Consider the following 20,635-nt stretch of genomic DNA (forward strand, 5'->3'; position numbering starts at 1 on the left):
GTTAGCCTAGGATTCCAGAAATCTTTTAGGATTTCAAAATTTGTCCCAGACAGCTAAATCGTGGCTGAAATCTCACAGTGTGCACCAGGAAATTAAACCCATCGTCGTTTTGCCAGATATGCAATGTTTTTTTATTTATGTTTTTTTATTACAACTGTTTGATGATTTATGCTTTGTATTTTTGTGACTTGGCTTTTGAATTTTAATTTTCCTACATGGTTAATACATTATGTATTTATTCTGCATTACTCTGAATTCTTGATTGTTGTAAATCTCAATGTATCCTTTGTTAACATAAATCTACGATATAGTTTAAGTCTTGATAATGTTGGACTTTAAGGCGTCCATTGCGTGTTCATAATTTAGAGGAAAGGCAAAAGATACAAATATCTAAGTTCAAATATTTATTGATCAGATATGAAAAAGTTTAACAGCGCTGGGTCCTCTCAAGTAGCGAACAACCAGCTCAGGAAGTAACATGCTTATTTATAAAATATGTGACGTCGATCTTTCTTCAGAAAATCTCCACCCACAAAGGCCGTTCCCCTCGTCCATCTGACTCCATCACCACACCCAATTTTAGCCTGTAGGCAAAGATGGACACACATAGACAAAGAAAAACAAACTGTTCTCCTCTCATCCCTGGGAGCCCTGCAGTTCCTCTCCAGTACTCCTCCACTTTGAATAGCATGTTATAATGCTTTCTTAAAAACAAATCATTAATAAAACATTCATTTATAAAAAATATAAGCTGTAAGATGAAAGTGATTATTATGTAAAACATATTTCAATATCATGACATCATTTCATTATTTGTAAAATTGGTTATATGAATAAGGCACACATTAACTTCTTTAGATAGATAAACACATATTAAATCTTTTACTGCAATACTACTTCTAAGCAAACACTTTAATCATTATTAAAAACCATCTGTTAGGAAAGAAAACACACACACACAGACACACAGGAGATTCTGTTCTTCAAGGTTGAGCTGCCCTGCCCCCATTAGGTTATTCTATATACAACCTTCATTTCATTGATTAATACAAATTTATCAAAGACAACATCTTATATTTATTACATCAATTATTCAATGATTAATACTGATTAAGTAAGAAATACATGGCATATTTTATCCTGTGAATATTAAAGCATTTGTTAATGACATAGTTGCCTGTTTGCTTTCCCCCTCAGGCCTCTCTCTTATCTTGATCAATGCCAGACGTAAATTCCTAAATTCCTCCTTGCAGCACACACACAAAAGCTGGTAACCTTCCACTCTCGAACATAAACACCTCATTTTTACATAATAGCTCAGTGCATATATGAAACACACAATGTTTATAGAATAAAATGATCAGTTAAAGAAATATAAAAATGGAACAAAATCAATTTCCACAGTCCTTATTTGGACATCTTTGTAACTTTAACACTTTTAGCAATTAGCAAGATTGATAAAACAACATAAAAATCCCACAATAATTAAGTTCTACCCCTAAGTAAGTTGTCGTATTTATATGTAGACTATCAGGGTGGTAATCATAACCTCTGGCCATTATCTCTCCCATAGTTTAGTTGTTAGTCATATGATTTAACTATATTCAGCTAGACTGAGCTAGTCTGAACCCCTGATTATAGTTTGAGCGTTGTATTAAAGGAAAACACCACTGTTTTTCAATATTTTACTATGTTCTTAACTCAACTTAGACGAATTAATACATACCTATATTTTTTTTAGAAGCCACCAAACACTTCCATGTTTTCCCTATTTAAAGACTGTTACATGAGTAAGTATGGTGGCACAAAATAAAATGTGGCATTTTTTTAATGCTCTTTTTACTCAGTAACGGATATGAAAAAACAGGTTTTAAAAAAGTAAACAAAACCCTACTTAATTACAGTAAAGTGAGTGAATGTAATTCATAACTTTCCACCTCTGGTCATTATTCCTGCTATCAGTGGCGGGGTGAAAAACAAACACAACATTTTACACAGTTATATTTTTATTTTATTAAAACAACATTGGTGAAAAAAAATACTTCTCAATTGCACAAATTCTTCATTAAAACATTTGAAAAACAGAAGTAAGAGAATCCAGTTATTTAACTATTACAGGAAACAAATCTTCACCTCCAACTAGCAACACTGGACCACTTTGTACACTTGCAACTTTCTTTAATGATAAAAATGGTTTTCTTTATTTCAATTTCATGTACAGCTGCTTTGCAACAATGAACAGTTGTAAAAAACGCTATATAAATAAAATCAACTTGACTTGTTTCAATGTTGTGTTTACACGCACAATACAGTTTAGTGTCACCGTCTCACCCTTTTTTAGTTACAGCAGCGGCTCAAGGAACATGACATAATGTTTGGATCTCATTGGTCGACCTGTTTATTCGTCGGGAGGAAAAAAGGAAAATTCAACACAGTGATCGAAAAAAACCTTTCCTTTTTTACACTGTGAAATAGCCAAAGTCATTCATAGAAATCCATTGGTTTTGTTCTAGCACATTATCACGTCCAACATTTACTCCAAATATACGTGGCCAGTGCTATGATGATTTCAGTGAAGTTTGTTCTTCAGGATGTTTCTTCTGATGATGCTGAAGACTTCTAGAACGACTGAATATCTCTCCACAGTGAGAGCAGACGTAAGGTTTCTCTCCTGTATGAAGTCTCTGATGGTCTTTTGACTGACCTGACCGAGTAAACGTCTTGTCACACTGAGAGCATTTGTAAGGTTTAACACAGTGCTTTAAGTGACCCAAAAGAGGTGCCGGTACTCTTTTTTTTTTTTTTTTTGCTGATTCGACGACTCCTATATTGAAAGGGTTTTATATTCAGCAGTCAACAGACTACCTTGTGAAAAATGATAATTCCTTTTATAAGTTTTTGGATTTGCTTGAGCTAGAAATAGCTCATAATAAAATGTGCAAAAAGATTTTGAAAAATACCATTAGAAAGAGCTTGAACCCTGAGTTGTTCAGATAGAAAGAGATTGAAAAAAAAAACTTTAAAATGACACCAAGACCATGTCTATGGGTTCAAGAATAACAAAATACTGCCCATTTGAAACTAGAAAGTCATCACTTTATTTTGTCCCATTGTTTTCCATTTTGCGGGTGGTAAAATTCCCGTGCGCGTCGTTCAAATTCATTGAAATCTCGTTCACTTGTAGTTTAGCAATTAAACTAAATGTATATTAAAATTTCAAGAATGTTTTACTCTGCACATCGCCTGAGGAAATCCGAAGTTGCGTCGAGGGGAACCAAACTGACAGCCACGACAGCGGAGATTATCACGTATAGTACCTACAAAAGGGTATATTGGAAAAAGCTTGCGTCTAACCTGCAGCTATCATTCTGGCTTGTTGGGATGTCAGCCAGCGAGTCCTCTGATTCTGACCTTGTTCTTTTACTACTCAGAGTCTAAAAGAAGGAGGGTATATTAAGTGTTCATTGTATTTTCATTTTAACCGAGCACCTATGGTTGCGCGTTTCACACACACAAGCACACACCTCTCGAGTCCAGACCACACTGACCAGCTGTGTCCCAATTCAAGGGCTGCAACCTTATGAGCATTCGACCTTAAAAGGTGAGCACTCGGTCTTTCAAGGTGGCAGCCTCAGAAGTTCGCGAAGAGAACTGAAATGAGACGGTCTAACCTTCAGAGGACCCATAATTAGCGTCACCTGCTACACGCGCCCACCTGCACGTTTCTGACTTATTAAAATAAATATGACATCAGAAAAATCATTAATTTATTTTAGAAATATGACACGTTGATGTATATTAAACTATTCAACAGTATACCAAATTAATCAACCTCATAAATATACGCAACATAAAAAGAATATTATTAACACAAAACATAACTTATAATACTTAAACAGTGACAAGAAAAAATATTTTCTGATAAATACATTTTTATTTAATACAGGGTTTAATTGTTTATTTTAGAATATCCACCCATTATATGCAGCCGTTGCAGAGGCGCAATGACTCTTGGGATATCCTCGGCTGTTAAGGATACATTCGTTCTATCCTTAACAGCGCGGAGAAATGAGGACGCATTTTGAGGCTTCATTCTAAGCATCCTTTGAATTGGGACGGCCTTACTGGCCTTAAGTCGCGCTGCTGTGATGCAATCGGTCTTAAAATACGTCCTTAAAAGGTCGCAGCCCTTGAATTGGGACACAGCTACTGACAGTCAGCGGCAAAAGCGACGCATGCGCTTTTAACTTGTAAACGCATGGGTGTATGTGTAGTCTCTGCTCTCGGTGAGACGAATTAAGAAGCGTACATTGTGAAGGGCGCTCTGAAAAGCGGCAGCGCAGTCAAAGGATTAAATGAAACCTCTGATTTTTAAACAGCTGGCAAATGAGCGTTCCGGTACGCTAAAAGCACGTTCTGGGCGCACGGAGAGGTGGTGGTACGCTCAAGAGCTATATTTGGAAGTGGCGGTACTGAATACCGGCGCGTTCCGGCCCACTTAAAGCACTGGTTTAGCACCTATATGAAGTCTCTGGTGCCTTTGAAGGTTTGACGATTGACTATAACTCTTCCCACAAACACTACAGTGATGAGGTTTCTCTCCAGTATGAACTCTCTGATGGGCTTTTAAGTTAGTTGATGAAGTAAACATCTTGTCACACTGAGAGCATTTGTAAAATGTAGCACCTGTATGAATTCTCTGGTGCCTTTGAAAGTTTGACGATTGCCTAAAACTCTTCCCACAAACATTACAGTGATGAGGTTTTTCTCCAGTATGAATTCTCTTATGGTCGCTTAAGTGACTCGACTGAGTAAACGTCTTGTCACACCGAGAGCATTTGTAAGGTTTCTCTCCTGTATGAAGTCTCTGATGGTCTTTTAAGTGGCTTGAATGAGCAAACGTCTTGTCACACTGAGAGCATTTGAAAGGTTTTTCACCTGTATGAATTCGCTGGTGTACCATGAAACTGCTAAGATGAATAAAACTCTTCCCACAAACATGACAGTGATGAGGTTTCTCTCCAGTATGAATTCTCTCATGGATTATCAGCTGATGTTTATTGCAGAAACGTTTATCACAGTGTGAACATTGATAGACTTTCTCTACAGAGTAAATATTCTGCTGTGATTTTAATGAATCTGAATCCCTAAAGTGATGCGTTCTCTCATTGGTGTGTAAAAGCATGTGTGACTTTAAACATTGTTTTTGTCTAAATCTCTTCTCACAGTGAGGACATTCGTATGGTTTTTCTCCTGTGTGAATTCTCTTATGAAAATCAAGACTTTGTTTGGTGCTTAAGTATTTTCCACATTCAGTGCAGTAGAAAGGCTTTTCACCACTGTGTGTCCTCATGTGAAGTTTTAGCCAAGATAAGAAGACAAAACCCTTCCCACACTGCTCACAGTGAAACTGCTGCTTCTTCATCATCTTCTTCTCTCTGTGCTCTTCTGAATGAAGTTTCTTCTCTTGTGACATAGTTAAACTGATCTCAGATCTGGTGAAGAGTTCATGTTCTCTGTGTTCTCTCTCATGTCTCTCTAAATGTCTCTGTGAGCTGAATGTCTGTTTGTGCAGAGTTTCTGCTGTCAGTCGCTCTTTTGATGTTGAGGACGTTATTTCTTCACTCTTCACATCTGAAAGAAACATGAAACAATGAAATGATCTTTTCACTCTTATTTACACAAAGAATGATGAATTGAGATTCTGTATCTTTTTCTATATTCACAGATATAGACAGAAGACAGCTGTCAGTCCTGTTATTACAACCGGGTTATTGCACATCAAATAAACCAAAATTTGGAAACATACAAAGCTAAAAAAATTTTTTATTAATTTTGTTATTGGACAGAAAGACAACATAACTTGTGATCAAAGACAAAATATTAAATGTAATGCATGAATATTTACTGAGTGAGTAATCCACTATTTTGTAGAGGGAGTCAAATGGACCAATACTTTCACAGTCCTTGTTGCATTATATGGGGACACTTCTAGAATGAAATAAAAGTATTTTTTAAAACCTACATGCCTGTTGTCCAATAAGTATTAAAGATATCCTAAACTATATCCTTAAAATTTTAGTCCTTAAATTATTTTTCTTTTGGTTAGTGAGTTTGTGTCTGAATACTCCCTTTTATAGATGATTTTATCGGACGCAAGTCCAATGACGCGACTACACGTCTAGCCGGAACTTTAGTTCCAGTCTCTGTGTTTAATTGTTTGACTAGTTGCTAAACTGAACTCTTGAACAAATACCTTGTCAAAAATAACAATTCCTATGTAATCTACGTGTTGTTTATTTTGCTTGTTATATAAATAAACTACATTAAAAGGACTTTGTTGTTATTGATCCTTAGCGGAGTTTACCGGAATTTACTCGTGTTCCACGAAAGCCATTTGTTTATGTTGTTACTGCTCAAACCATCTATTCAGCGCTGCAAACTTGTCACCTTTCAATGAATTTGGTTGCTTTGGATACATAATAGGTAATTCTTGTGATTCAGCTATAGGGACGTATATCCCAGCCGACATTGATATGTGGGCCCCACGTGGGTCCCATCTGGGCAGCATGGTTGTCCCTATGTGGGCCCCATATAGGTTTGCCCATGTGGGATCTGTGGGGCCCTCATGGCACCTATGTGGGCAAAATAATTTTATGCTTGAAATACATTTAAAATCTTGAAATAATAAGTTTTGGTTGATTGTCACTTTTAAACAAAGAGCAAATAATATAACAGATATGATTTGATCAGTATAAAACGTTTTAAATAAAAATTCATTATTTTTTACATTTAATTGTGATATTTATAATGTTTACCTGCCAATAATTAATTTTAATTAGCACAGCTGAGCATGAGTGAAAATAAGAAATGTCAAAGTTTATTAGTTTGTTAGTGTGTTAATTAAAGAAATGTTTCAAACATTCTGGAAGGAGTCTGATTAGTGGAGTCAGGTGTTTCATATAAGGAGACCACATTACGATCTGCTCACTGCTACGACACATTACGCTTGATAAAGTAGTCCTGCTTCAAATGTTTTTAATTGTGTTTTTTTTTCATATAATATAATATCGCATTTTAAATAATCTTTGCTAAAATAGGCAGACTTTTAAAATTACAACTATAAAGATGATAAACATGTTAACTTTAAGAATTTCCGCTCAGGCGCAAGGATACAGTTTCTACCGGAGCAGCAGGAGTCTCTCACAACTGTTACACTTGTAATTTACTTTCTGCGGTGTGTTTTTAGAAAATGTAATACTATGGTGCAAGTTCACGGGCTGCACAGCGATGAATCAAAGCAAACGTGCAAGGACATTTTATGAGTTTGGCTGTGGATGCTTTGGAAGTTCTTCATAAAACTGTTGAGTAAAGATTAATTGATGATCAGAATTAAGAGCATCTCCAGAACAGTGAGCAATATTTGTGTTGTTTTTCAGTCTCAAGTATTTTAAGAGTTTGACTTCTTTCAGTGCTTATTTTAAGTGTTATGTTAAATTGTTAGTCATTACCTGCATTAGCAGTTTTGAAATGTTGATGATTATTTTAGCATGGAAAGTGTTATAATTTGACAATTAAGTATTTTGATATATTGAAACTTTACAGTTTTTTAATTTAGATTTCTCATATTGCACCTCCTTCATGTTTTAGATGTCTCCTTATTTAAAACACCTGATTTGACTCATCAGCCTCCTTCCAAAATGGTAAACATGTGTCCCTAACAAGCTAATGAGTTAAATCAGGTGTGTTAAATAAGGAGACATCTAAAACTTTCTGGGAGGGGGGTGCCCGAGGACCAGGATTGGGAAACACTGTTATAGATGAATGAACTGTTGAATATTTATGCTGAAAGCTGATATTTAACGAACTGAAATTATTTTGCTTATATCGATTTTAAGTTTTAAACAATATATTATTTAAGTAAATTACAATTAAGCATTAAAAGTATAATAATTACATAATAAGGGACCAGTCCAGTACCCATTAAAAACCCATAATGGGCCCTGGTAAATAATGTGGGCTTCATTAGGTGGAGCCAATATGGGCCCCATGTGTGTTGCCCAGCTGGGTCCCACTGTGGCGGAGTGGAAAAGCTCTGTGTGTATATTTATGTGGTATTTACCTCAAGTAATTGGAGGTGTGTGTAAGTAATTAACCCTGCAACTATAAAGCCAAAGCTTGTGTCATGCGGAGGAGGTCATAGTTCATGTGGTCACGTGAGAGAACCCGAAAGCATGTCAGAAATGAAAACGTCTGTGAGTTCCTTGTGCGAGTTTACCATGTTTCCCTGATGCATCCGTGCATGCTGTCTTTGTGGAGTTTACAAGGTGTACCGTCAGTAGGGATGGGTATTGTTTGGGGTTTTTTCGATACCGGTGCTAAATCGATACTTTTAAAACGGTTCCGGTGCCTAAACGGTGCCTAAAGCGGTACTTTGAAAAAAAGAGTCATAGAAAGATGGTAGATGAAAGTACAGCATAAAACACTATGAAAATTCTTCTCTGTTTGTCATTTGTTTATTAATGATTTGCCTAAAGCACCATCATCTTTTAAGACCTGCATTCTTGATTTCTTTTTTATGAAATTTTTGATTTGTGAATTAAATAAAATCTTCTCAACACTCCACTTTGAGCTCAGAAAAATGTTCTATGATTGGTTGTTAATAATCTGTTCAATGATTGGTTAAAGCCTACGCGGCTGCCGCTCTCAAAAAAATAAAGGGCGAGTTCTAATCGGAAGTGATCCTCCCTATATGTCCTATTCCCTTCGAAGATCAGATCTCTTGAACTCTAGAGAAAGTTGCGCAATTGTGTCTCATAGTGTGGCTAATTAAACACACTTGGCAAATAGAGCAATAAAATACAGCGTCTTTTTCTCTTTATTTGGATCGACTGTTCATGCGAAATCCTATTCGTGAAGTTCCCTTCAATGGCGCAAAACGGCATTTGAATTCACCCAAAATATTTTCTTATCGGCTTGTGAAACCATTCACGTTTTGACGCTTTCTGCTTGTCTCCGATGAACTTGACACTCGTGACTGCCGCGGCCCATCTCAGGCCAATATTAGCCGAAGTACTAATAAAAACATTAGTGAGGTAATACGTTTTAGCAAATTCTCTGAAGGAATGTTACCATATAAAATATTTAATAGAAGAACAATGTCGCACACCTGTTAGTTCCGGTTAGGTGCGTTGGATGAAGAGACAATGAAGTCCACCAAACATTTATAAAAAAGGGAATATCCCGCACACTATTAACTTGCAAAATTATGCTTTTTGCAAGTTAATAGTGTGTGGGATATTCCCTAATTTTATAAACCATATAAAATATAAAATAAGCTGCCGTCAGATCAATTGCGGCATTCACGCGCTCCTCTGAGGATCTCATTTTCCAAATTGCTCTTTTAAGTCAGAATATAAAAATAACCTGGACATATATTCTTACAAAATTTGTTCGATTTGTATTATTAGGGATGTGCAGATGAGGATTTTTTCACATTTAAACTTATTAAACACAGCGCATATTTTTGAAAATATATTTGGCAAAGAAGTTTAAAAGTTGGCTATTTAATCTTTAACATTAGATTATTTAATATTTCCATTTATTAATAAAATTAATTTTTAAAATGTTTGTTCATTATTACTCTTAACGAAAAACTCAACTCCAATAAAATAGTAGCTCCAATGACAAACTTGCTTATATTGCTTTTTTATTAATAAAACGAATTCGACGGATGGTATCTGCGTTAAAACACAAATAAATGAAAGATTTAATTGACATAATTTTCATTACTACGAATGCTTATTTGTTCATTATTATTTTTTTATTAAAACAGAACAATAAAAATGTAAAATGACTCGCTTAACGTTTAACAAAAACGAATAGACGGTAAACATTTTATCCGCCCTATAACATAAATAAATCTAAGATCCTTAGATTTTTCAAAACAAATGATTGGTTTCCGTTTTTTTATCAATATAAAACTACAATAATGTAAAATATGAACAAACTCACTTAAGTTAAGCAAAGAAATCAAACTTGAATCCTCTGTATTATCAAATCTTTCCGACTTTCACATTCACGTGAATTTTGTAAGTGAGGAAATTATTTACACCATATGAGTGCAGTATAATTTAACTAGCGATTGTGCTGTGCTTGTGTGATTATGCTTTTTGCGCTACAGAGAGCAAAATACTTCAGTCAACCGTTCATGCATTAAGAGGCACCGAAATGAGGCACCGAAATCTGTGTTCTGATTCGGTCCGGTAGGTACCGCCCATATAGGCTTGGCACCGCATTTCGGTACCCAACCCTAACCGTCAGTGTCTAAGTTGGGAAAGTCCATCACTGTTCTCACACTGTTCTTCCTACCTGCTCTCTTCGGGTTTTACTTTTGATTACCTGCGTGATCAACGAACTGGGCTTGTTTATTGTTGTAGTTTTTTTTTCTTTTTGAGTGTTTTGTTATTTCTCTGAATTTGGCATTGATTGCCAATGTCAATGGGGAAAGCTTCAATGTGTGAATTGTGTGTGTGAAGTTTACTCCACTATTCTGTTGTTTTGAAGTAGTCCACGAATTAAAATTGGGAAAAGAAAAAAATTGAAACGATCTGTGTTTTTTGCTTTATGTATGTAACCAGTGGTATATTTGACTTATCCTGGGTTTAATTTATAAAATTTGACAGAATAACCCCACTCAGTTTCTATATCAAATTCATGTGGGCAACCCAGGTGGGGCCATAGAGACAGAGCGCAGCGCATCATAACCTGAAAACCACGCCCACCGGGGGGGAAACAATCCAACCGTCTCCATTGACTTTGTATTGCGAGAGGCTGCCTCCTTGTCATTTCTGGCTTATAACAAAAAACAGAATAATGCCTAAAAGCTTCTGTGTGACAATATGTACAGCTAACAAGCCAAAGAACCCAGAAATACGTTTTTATAAGATGTCGAGCCGTAAAACTCAGCCTTTAAGGCAGGGCTCTAGAGTGCGACCTAATTTCTCAATGGTGCGACTTAAAAAAAATATCAGGTCGCACTGGTGCAACCAGGAGTTCGAGGGAAAAAGCCATGGTCCAGATCTACGTGTGTGTACGTTTAAAAATGCGTGTGCGCTCCAGTCAGAGAGAGAGAGAGAGAGAGAGAGAATTGAATTTTCAAAACATCTTTAATGAACTTTCTCCAACATTATCTAGTAAAAAACATTACCTACGGTGGAAAAAAAAAAACAACAGCAATACCAATAAAAGTATTTGTAATACATTATAAGATCACAATAAAATAGGTGCAAAACACAAGGTTTCATCTAAAACCTCACACAAAGCCCCTTTAACACACCAAATCATCTCAAAAGAAACTAAATCATTCATGGCTTTATAGTAATGAAAATCAACTAAAATTCTAGATTTAATCAAATTAAAAAACACTATATCTAAAACACAATTTGTGTCTTGTTCAATTTTCTTCTTTCTTGTATCATAAATTGCCATCTTTGCTTGACCTAGCACAAAGTTCAGCAACTGACACCTAAAACGATGTCTCCGAGTATATTTAAAACCACAAATGAAAGTTTCCAATGAAAAAGATTCCTCAAAAGATTAAAAAATTTTTTGCAACACATTAAATAAAGGCGTTAGCCTAAAACAATGCATAAAAGCATGAAAAACTGTTTCCCTCTGAGAACAAAAGGGGCAACCATGAGTAATATCCGGATTTAAAACTGAGATAAAAGCATTGACCGCAATTGCACCATGTAAAATTCTCCATTGCAAATCTCCCACTTTTTTAGTTAATGGTGACTTGTATAATATTCTCCATTCTGGTTTTGTATCTTCCTTCAAATGAAGGATAGTACGCCATGGTGTGTCAGTTTTACCATCTAAAAACTTTCTATTTAGAGATTTAACACAGTTCTTGTACAATGTTCTTCCAGAGGCTGAAACATCCCCTAGAAACAATAGAGTCTCAACATTTAAAAAAGGCCCTTTACACTCATCCAGATCTGGTAATAACCACATAATGGGAAAAGGGTCCTCACAGATTGAATGAGCTAAACCCCTCGAGTAGTTCTCTAACAGTTCGTGTTCCTCAGAATTAAGAACAGACTTCCATTTCTCAAGTAATTTTGCCATCAGGCGTGTTGACTTTATTCCTAGATGCTTAGCGACTAGGTCAACATTTCCAAAGTCTGTTCCAGATAAATGTATAAGATGACCGAGGGTTATTACTCCAGAGTTTAATAGAATCTTATCAAGAGCAGGAAAATATCCATTGTTTGTGATATCCAAACGTGAGCCGTAAACCAAAGGTTCCTGAAACAGCCAGTACAATTGATGTTGCATTACTAAGTCTCTGCACTTTAAACAAAGACCAAACTTTAAAGAGATTCCTGTAAAACACAGGCAGTGTTGTAAGGTCCGACTTATGGAGTTTTAACCAAAACAGGCTTGTCCAAGTTCATCTGCTTAAAACTTCTTAAAATGGCAAAAGCTACAGCTATCCAGTTTGATTCCATTGATCCAGAAAGGAGCCTCTGTACAAACTGCAATCGAAAGGCCGCTAGTCTGCTTTGAAGATCCATAAGTCCATGACCTCCCTCTTCTTTGGGTAGGTACAAAACAGCTTTTGGTACCCAATGCAGTTTATCCCAAAAGAAATCAATCAATATTGATTGCATTTTTGCCAGAAAGTCAGCTGGAGGGTCGACACAGATTAGCTGATGCCAAAGGGATGATGCTATCAAATTATTAATTATCAAAATACGCCCTTTGTACGATATCTTGGGGAGTACAAATTTCCACCTTCCTAGTCGACCCTTGACTTTTTCAATTACTCCCTCAAAGTTTTTCTGTACAATTGTGTCATTTCCTAGGAAAACTCCAAGGTACTTAAAGCCATCCTTTGTCCAAGTTAGTCCATCTGGCAGGCTGGGTTCTCCATCTAACCACTTCCCAACCAGTATGGCTTCACTTTTAGTCCAGTTTACATTAGTAGACGAGATCATTTTAAAATCTCTTAAGGTTTTTAACAACACATCTATATCTCTTTGAACGCTTATTAAAACAACAACATCATCAGCATAAGCAGATAATTTAAAAACATTTGTACAATTTGGAAAACTCAGTCCACACAAATCATTTCTTAACTTATTTAAAAAAGGCTCTATTGCTAAAGAATACAACATACCAGATAAAGCGCACCCCTGTCTAATTCCTCTATAGACTTTAAAAGGAGCGCATAAGTCACCATTAACCTTTAAAATACTTTCAACGTCACTGTACAAAACCTTTATCATTGCAATAAACTTTGAATTAAAACCAAAAGCAGCTAAAACATTCCATAAATAATCATGTTCGATTCGGTCAAACGCCTTTTCTTGGTCTATTGACACTAGACCAAAATCCAAGTTAAGATCATTACCAATAATCATTATATCCCTAATAAAAGAAATGTTGTCAGAAATTCTTCTACTTAGTATACAATACGTCTGATCAGGATGAACAACTTGCTCTATAGCTTCATTCAATCTGTTAGCCAAAGTTTTAGAGAGTATTTTATAATCACTGGATAATAAACTCACCGGTCTCCAATTTTTAACATCATTTAGATCTCCTTTTTTCGGCAACAGGGTAATCACTGCTCTACGGCAACTAGTGGGTAACCACCCACTAGCAAAACATTCATTAAGTACTTCCAGTAAATCTTGACCCAAATCTTGCCAAAAAGCCTTATAAAAATCAACCGGTAAACCGTCTATTCCAGGAGATTTACCACATTCCATTTTTTGAAGGGCTTTTTCCAGTTCACCAAGGGTTAAAACTTTACTAAGTTCAAAATTAGCTTCTTCAGATATCTGTGGCAAGTTATTTAAAAATTCATTATCAACATTAAAACCTACTAATTCACTTTTATATAAATCCTTATAAAACTCAACAGCCCTCTTTCGAATATCAATAGGATTAGACAACAGTATACCACTCTCTGAGCGTAAGGTATGAATAAACCTTTTTTGTCCATTCTTTTTCTCCAAGTTAAAAAAATTTTTTGAGGGAGCATCCATTAATTCAATGCTCTGAAATCGTGACCTGACGAGAGCTCCTTGTGTAGTAATTTCTAACAGCTCAGCTAAAGACCTTTTTTTCTTCTGAAAGGTATTAAAATCAGTTGTATTATCTGATATCACATCATGTGTTTGAAGTTCTACTATTTATTTTTCTAGCTTTTTCATAGAGCAGGTTATGTCCATAGTGACGTTGTAAGTATATTGTTGGCACAATTGTTTGACTTGCACTTTTGCTAGGTTACACCATTGTTGTAAAGACAAAAAAGATGATTTTGTAGTTTTAACATTTTTCCAAAATTGTTTAAAAATAACTTTAAAATTCTTATCACACAATAAATTGTTGTTAAAATGCCAATAAGCACTTTTTGGCTTATTTAAACCTAAAGTAAACACACACTGTACCATGCTATGATCCGAAAAACCTACTGGAATGATTGAGCAACCTCTAAAAAAACTAAGATGATGCTTAAAAGTATCAAATCTATCCAACCTTGCTAAAGACAAAAAATGATCATAAGCATGAACCCATGTGTATTGTCTCTGACTACCATTAAAATATCTCCATACATCAACAATTTCATGACATTTTAATAACTGAATGAGCCGTCTGCGCGATAGCATATGTGGCTCTACATGATTTCTATCCAAGCTGTGCTCAGTACAGTTAAAATCCCCACCTAAAAATAACAACTCTGTAGAATCACAGCTACACAAAACTTCACAAAGAGTGTCCAAAAAAACATTCGCTCTAATGCATTATTTGGAGCATAAACACATAAAAAAACGATCTTCAAATTGGGCTCTAATTTTTAAAAGTCTCCCTTTAATAATTTCATCTATCTGATAAGAACAGGGAATAAAATTTTTTGAAAACAAAATAGCAACCCCACCACTAACTGAAGACAAGTGACTTAAGATAGAAACACCATCGAACTCTCTTGCCCAATCAGCTGCATTTATTGCGTCACTATGAGTTTCTTGAACAAACACAACATCCATTTTGTTTTTTTATTACTTCATACAGTTGAAAACGTTTCCTGTTATCCCTTGCCCCATTTATATTTAGAGAAGCAATAAAAATTTCTCCCATAAATGAGGAAAGAAAAAGCCCTAGCAAAACGAAATCAAGACAAAACATGTATGATTTTTTATGTATGGTTAACATTGTGACCAGACTGAGCATTAAGCTTAGCGAGGATTTTCTTTAAACGATAAACTTCTTGATTAGTGAAGCTACCTTCGCTTTTAAAGAGTTTAGCCTTCTCTATGAACTGAACTACATCAGGAAAAAATTCCTCAATACGGACTTTTCTAACATTCTTTGTCTCTTTCAGAAAAGATTTAATGTCATCCACATTATAAATCTGATTTGAAAAACCACTCGCAGGTAGCGAACACGCCACACTGCATTCAGAAACGTCACTTTCACTTTCGGTATCAGTTGGACTCCACTCATCCATCATTTTCGCTTGTTTTTCAGTACGACGCTGTTTTAAGCGTCTTTTTTGAGGTGTCTTAAAAACAGCTTCCTTCAATCCAGTCACAGATACTTGGTTTTCCTCAATACTTGTTATAAGCTGTTCAACAACTTCAGCAGCATCACTACTATTTTGCGCATCATTCAACCGATCCGCCGACTCCACGTTATCCGAAACTGTGCCCTGTATCTCAGCCTCATTAACAGCTGAACTTTCCCCTTCAGGACTATTCTCTGTTGGCGCTACCCTGGCCACTGTAGCCATCGCTACCTGAACTCGACTCGGCCCAGGTATTTCTGCATCAACAGTATTTGCCTGTCTTTCCCCGGGGGCATCTGCTCTGACCGGACATGCGCGAATCAGATGTCCCATCTCACCACAACCGAAACACTTCATACTGTTCGTTGTGGCAAAGATAACATAATTATAATCCTCATGCCGAAAATTTAGGGACAGATCTAAATCATCTAAATTATCCTGCAGAATCATATAAACGTAACGCCTAAACGATATCACATGCTTTAACTGCGGTGACTTGCACCCAATTGGGATCATTTTTATTTGAGAAACAAGTCTACCATATCTTGAAAGCATTTTGGCCAGAACTTCATTTGCAATGAAAGGCGGCACATTAGACAGCATTACTTTTTTTGCCGGAGTTAAAAGAGGGAGTACTGACGTAAACATCCCATTTATTACAATCCCGCTATCAACCAGCTGATTTGCACAACTATAGCTTTGTTCATGCGGGACGCTGACATAATATTTTCACATCCAACTATTTCACCTACTGCCAAACTACACTCTTCTATACTCACATCTGAGTCTACTTTTACCCCATGACGTCGAGACAGAAAATTAAATCCCCCGCCACCCGAAGCCGCCATGCTCCAACTATAAAGCCTGGAGCAAACGCTCCAGTGCAAACACCACCTCTTTACACTACACCTATCACCAAATCTACAAATAACCTAAAAAAAATAAAATAAATAGATAAATAAAGAAAAATACAAAAGATAGAAAAGTTTAAATCTCTCGTACCTGGCACAGCAGCCAAACACTCACACTCCTCGCTCCACACGCTCCGCCCACTCACCTCGCTCATGCGCACAGAGAGAGAGAGAGAGAGAGAGAGAGAGAGAGAGAGAGAGAGAGAGAGAGAGAGAGAGAGAGAGAGAGAGAGAGAGAGAGAGAGAGAGAGAGTATAGCCTTGGTCCGTCAGATAAACAGAGTGGATGTAGCCGGGGATGATAAGAGAAGAGGAAAAGAACGATTGACAACTTTTTCGTTAAGAATGTTAAGTTAATGCCTGATCCGTCCGAAGATCATAACCAATGCTCTGACATCAACCTCCCGTCACATCAGGTCCGAACCCGAAGACGGAATTAGGTAATGAGCCTCTTACAATCGAGTCAAAGCCAGAGAATAATTATTTTGAAGAAAATTATTTGAACGTAACCCCGAACAGCAATACCGCGTGCCATGCGCCAAATTTATAGAAAAAAGCCAGGAATCAGGACCGCTGTTTTCTTCATAATCTTACTTCCAAATCTAATCCTATAAACTTTTCAGTGTTTGCTGTATCGCTATTACCGCCCTGCCATACTGTCTTAAATAGAGAAATAAGTTAATTCCTTGATTTGCGTTGTTGATTCATTTATAAATAATTCCCCCAAGGGTTTAGTTTATGCGCAAAAGCATTAAAATGAATATAACATGATGATTACATCTATCTTTTGTGAAAAAATAATAAAATAAATAAGCCTACATGAAATGTGTTTAACTTAAATATTAGCAAATTAACAAAACGAATTCAAAATTAGCCTATAGCAGGGATGGGCAACTGGCGGCCCGAGGGCCGCACACGGCCAGGGGTAAATTCTAATACGGCCCCCTGGACCATATTATACAAAATCAAATACTTTTAAAATGATGATTTTTGTATTAGGACGTAAATACTCCCAACCAGGAGGGGGCGCTAGGTCCCGCGGATCCTCACAGTAAGCATAGTCCCGTGTTTGGGTTTATGTGAAGAAGAGGTCTTCACGGAGTCCGAAAACCCGAGGTCAGACCCAAGACCCAATCAGGTTCGGTCTAAAAGTTTCACGCATGCCTCGGACACGGGTCGGGTACAATAATCCGGTCTTGGATTATTTAAAATGAATGTGTTTTTGCCGAACGGACCCGAGAAGCCCTGAACTCTCGCATGTGTGTCAATGTCCTTTTCAAACGTCTCCTCTGTTTGCAAGAGCGCTTGTGACATTGTGTGGCTGGCGATAGGTTAATTTTCGTTCAGACAGACATGTCAGATATTTTTAAATGTACATTCTAGCGGTTACCTTGGTGTCATCGTCATATAAACAAATGGAGCAGCTCGCCAAATTGGTTGCGAGGCCACCGGGGCCGCAGACTGCATACACGCGAGTTTACATTCTGGTCCAGTCGGGTTAAAACCAATTCCACTGGTTTGGGTGACGGGTTCGTACTCGGGCCAGAATTGCTCTCAGATTTGAAAGGTAAAATACACTGTTATTAAAATTTTTTAGATATATTTTGTTTTGAATTTATGTGTTATTTATTTCAAATAATTTTGTTCTCTAAGGGCAGGATGAGAAACTCCTCTATACTAATTTAAAAGTGCCTTGCTTGTTACAGATGTTAAAGCAATGCAGTTAAGAAGTTTTATCTGAAATGCTTGTCCACTGAAAATAAGGTTATGATTTAGAATTAGCATAATTGCTAAGTTTTATAGTTAAAGGAGCGGTGAATCAAATACTCAATTTTAACTTGATAATTTGTTATATATGAGGTCATCATACTGAAATGAACATCCTGCAAGTTTCAGAACTGAAAACCTCCGTCCTACTGAAATATAACAGTTTTTGGCACCAAGCCAGTAAAACAAGGCAGTGTGGAATTCGAAAAACTATGACGTCAAAGGAGAATTGAAGCACCTCCCAAAGCCAAATAAAACCACCACTTTTGTAGCCCTGCCCACAGCTTCGCGTGACACACGTGTGTCTCAACAGGTAAACATGTCTTTGAAGATTGACAAATGTAACCAAAATGGCTTTTAAATAATTTTTTTCTGAGAAACTTTTATTTTGACGCGGTGATCTGTTATGATAGACTAACCATGGCAACGCAGTTCCCGCGTGGGAACAACACAGAAGCTGAATACTTTAATTCGGAGGCTTGGAACATAACATTAGGAATGCGTGGATAAAGGTTGTTTTTGAAGAGTTCCAGCTCACGTGGGGAGTGTTTGATTACCTTGTGTACTGTGCGGATTCACTTGTAAAGAAGTCGATGCTGGATTTGCAGAGAGACTGTGATTAAAAGCACCACTTATATTGGATCTGACAACAATGACACAGCAGTATACACAGTAAGACATTTTACTTTATTTAAGTTACTGCGTTTCACTATTGCTTTGTTAGAAGAGATTGCTTGATATGTCCTGTTGTAACATCCGTGTCTAAACACGTTTGTTTGACTGTTTTAATTTACTAAAAACATTAAACGATTAATAAAGGTACAACACTTAACAATACGACTGTAATTTAAAGGTAGAAATATACAAAGGTAGTGATAAGGAAGGATTTATCAGCCGCAGTTTAGATTCTGATGCCCGTTTACTGTGTTGTATACGGTAATTTAGGCGAGTTGCGTTTGAAAGGTCAAACACTCAACAAAGCTTATTTTTTATCATATAACTGTGGTATTTAACATTACGTGAATGTAAAAGCAACCTCACAAGCACAATAGAAATATACAGTTATTGATAAGGATTTATTAGCCGCAGTTTAGATTCTGATGCGCGCTTACTGTGTTGTATACGGTAATTTAGTCACGTCGAGTTTTGTTTCTACTTTAATATACGTATTGTCATTTATGTGTATCATCTTTAGCACCCAGAATCTTTTCTGGCTCAAACATATTTGTGTTCGGCTGCTATTTTTATCACATTAATGTTTTTAAAATAGGGATGTTCGCATTGACCGTTTAACCGTTAACCGAAGGTAAGAATTTATAACCGATTAACATTATCAGTTAAAAGAAAAAAATATTTGTTAACGCATGGTGCGTTTCCTCATGAGCCGACAGACATTTCGCCACTTTTCTATCTTTAATTTGTGAATTTCCTGTAAATGACACAAATTATTGCTGCCCTGACGGTCTGATAAAGTAATAATTTGTATGAGAAATCATTTGTGTGCATGTTTGAAAGCTGATCGGAGACACGCGCGTGTCCACGCAAGATGATGCGGTCCGTCTCCGTCTCCGTCTCGCGCACATCCGGACAGACGTTCGTTGATGGCCTCTGACCCTGACCATGAACATCTCACGCAAAGCAAAACTTTTTGAAAAGCGTCCTGCTTTAGAAATGACCACTAGGGCTGTCACTTTTTATTCGATATTCGAATATGCATTCGAACATGACGTGAAATATCCGTATTCGAACTATAAATAAACCATCCGGTTTTTTAAATGCCATGTGTAGCGCATTTTTTACAGTAACACCTCGTAATAGGAAGGAGGCTGAGAGTGAGACCGACTGCAACTGTGCGCAAGAGAGGGAATCAAATGGGACCAAAATGAACCTCATGTGCATGTCAAGATAGAATTATAGTTTGTATATAAAACGACATATTGCTTATAGCGTTAAATATTATAGCAGAATAAAAAGCTTGTGTTAATACGTTCGCATTATGAAATTAGCATGTATGAAGATAATTTCATAATTTTTACAACGCAATGTAAACTTTATATTAAACAACAACAGCATTTGTCTTGTAAACGGATGTGAAATGATCATGTGCTGACTGTTGCGCGTCACATTGACGACAAGTGAGATCTGCTTAAAGCGGTAAGTTTAATTTCATCTCAAGTATCAAAGGGTTTGTGCTCTCTATCATTGAAAACGGGCAAGCAAACAGCACGCGCAGGGTTAATGTACTTGTGAATGACGGCTGACAAACGCGCGGGATAGGCTTATGTGTGCTTGTTGTCAATGACAGTTCTGGTTACAAACACGCTCAAGCGTGGGATATGTGTGCTTGTCAATGACGGGCATTAAATCCGCGGAATTCC

General features: G+C 36.7%; 1 protein-coding gene across 1 annotated transcript in view; it reads right to left on the reverse strand.

Moving 5' to 3' along the window:
* Nucleotides 1-759: 759 nt before the first annotated feature.
* Nucleotides 760-20,635, reverse strand: part of LOC135750178 (uncharacterized) — a 36,679-nt gene continuing 16,803 nt past the window's right edge. Inside the window, exon 3 of the mRNA XM_065268980.2 lies at nucleotides 760-5,634. Coding sequence (XP_065125052.1) covers nucleotides 4,499-5,634 — 1,136 coding nt within the window. The 3' untranslated portion in view covers nucleotides 760-4,498. The remainder of the gene's footprint in view (nucleotides 5,635-20,635) is intronic.

The sequence above is a fragment of the Paramisgurnus dabryanus genome, chromosome 12, assembly GCF_030506205.2.
Source record: "Paramisgurnus dabryanus chromosome 12, PD_genome_1.1, whole genome shotgun sequence".
Classification (NCBI taxonomy): Eukaryota; Metazoa; Chordata; class Actinopteri; order Cypriniformes; family Cobitidae; genus Paramisgurnus; species Paramisgurnus dabryanus.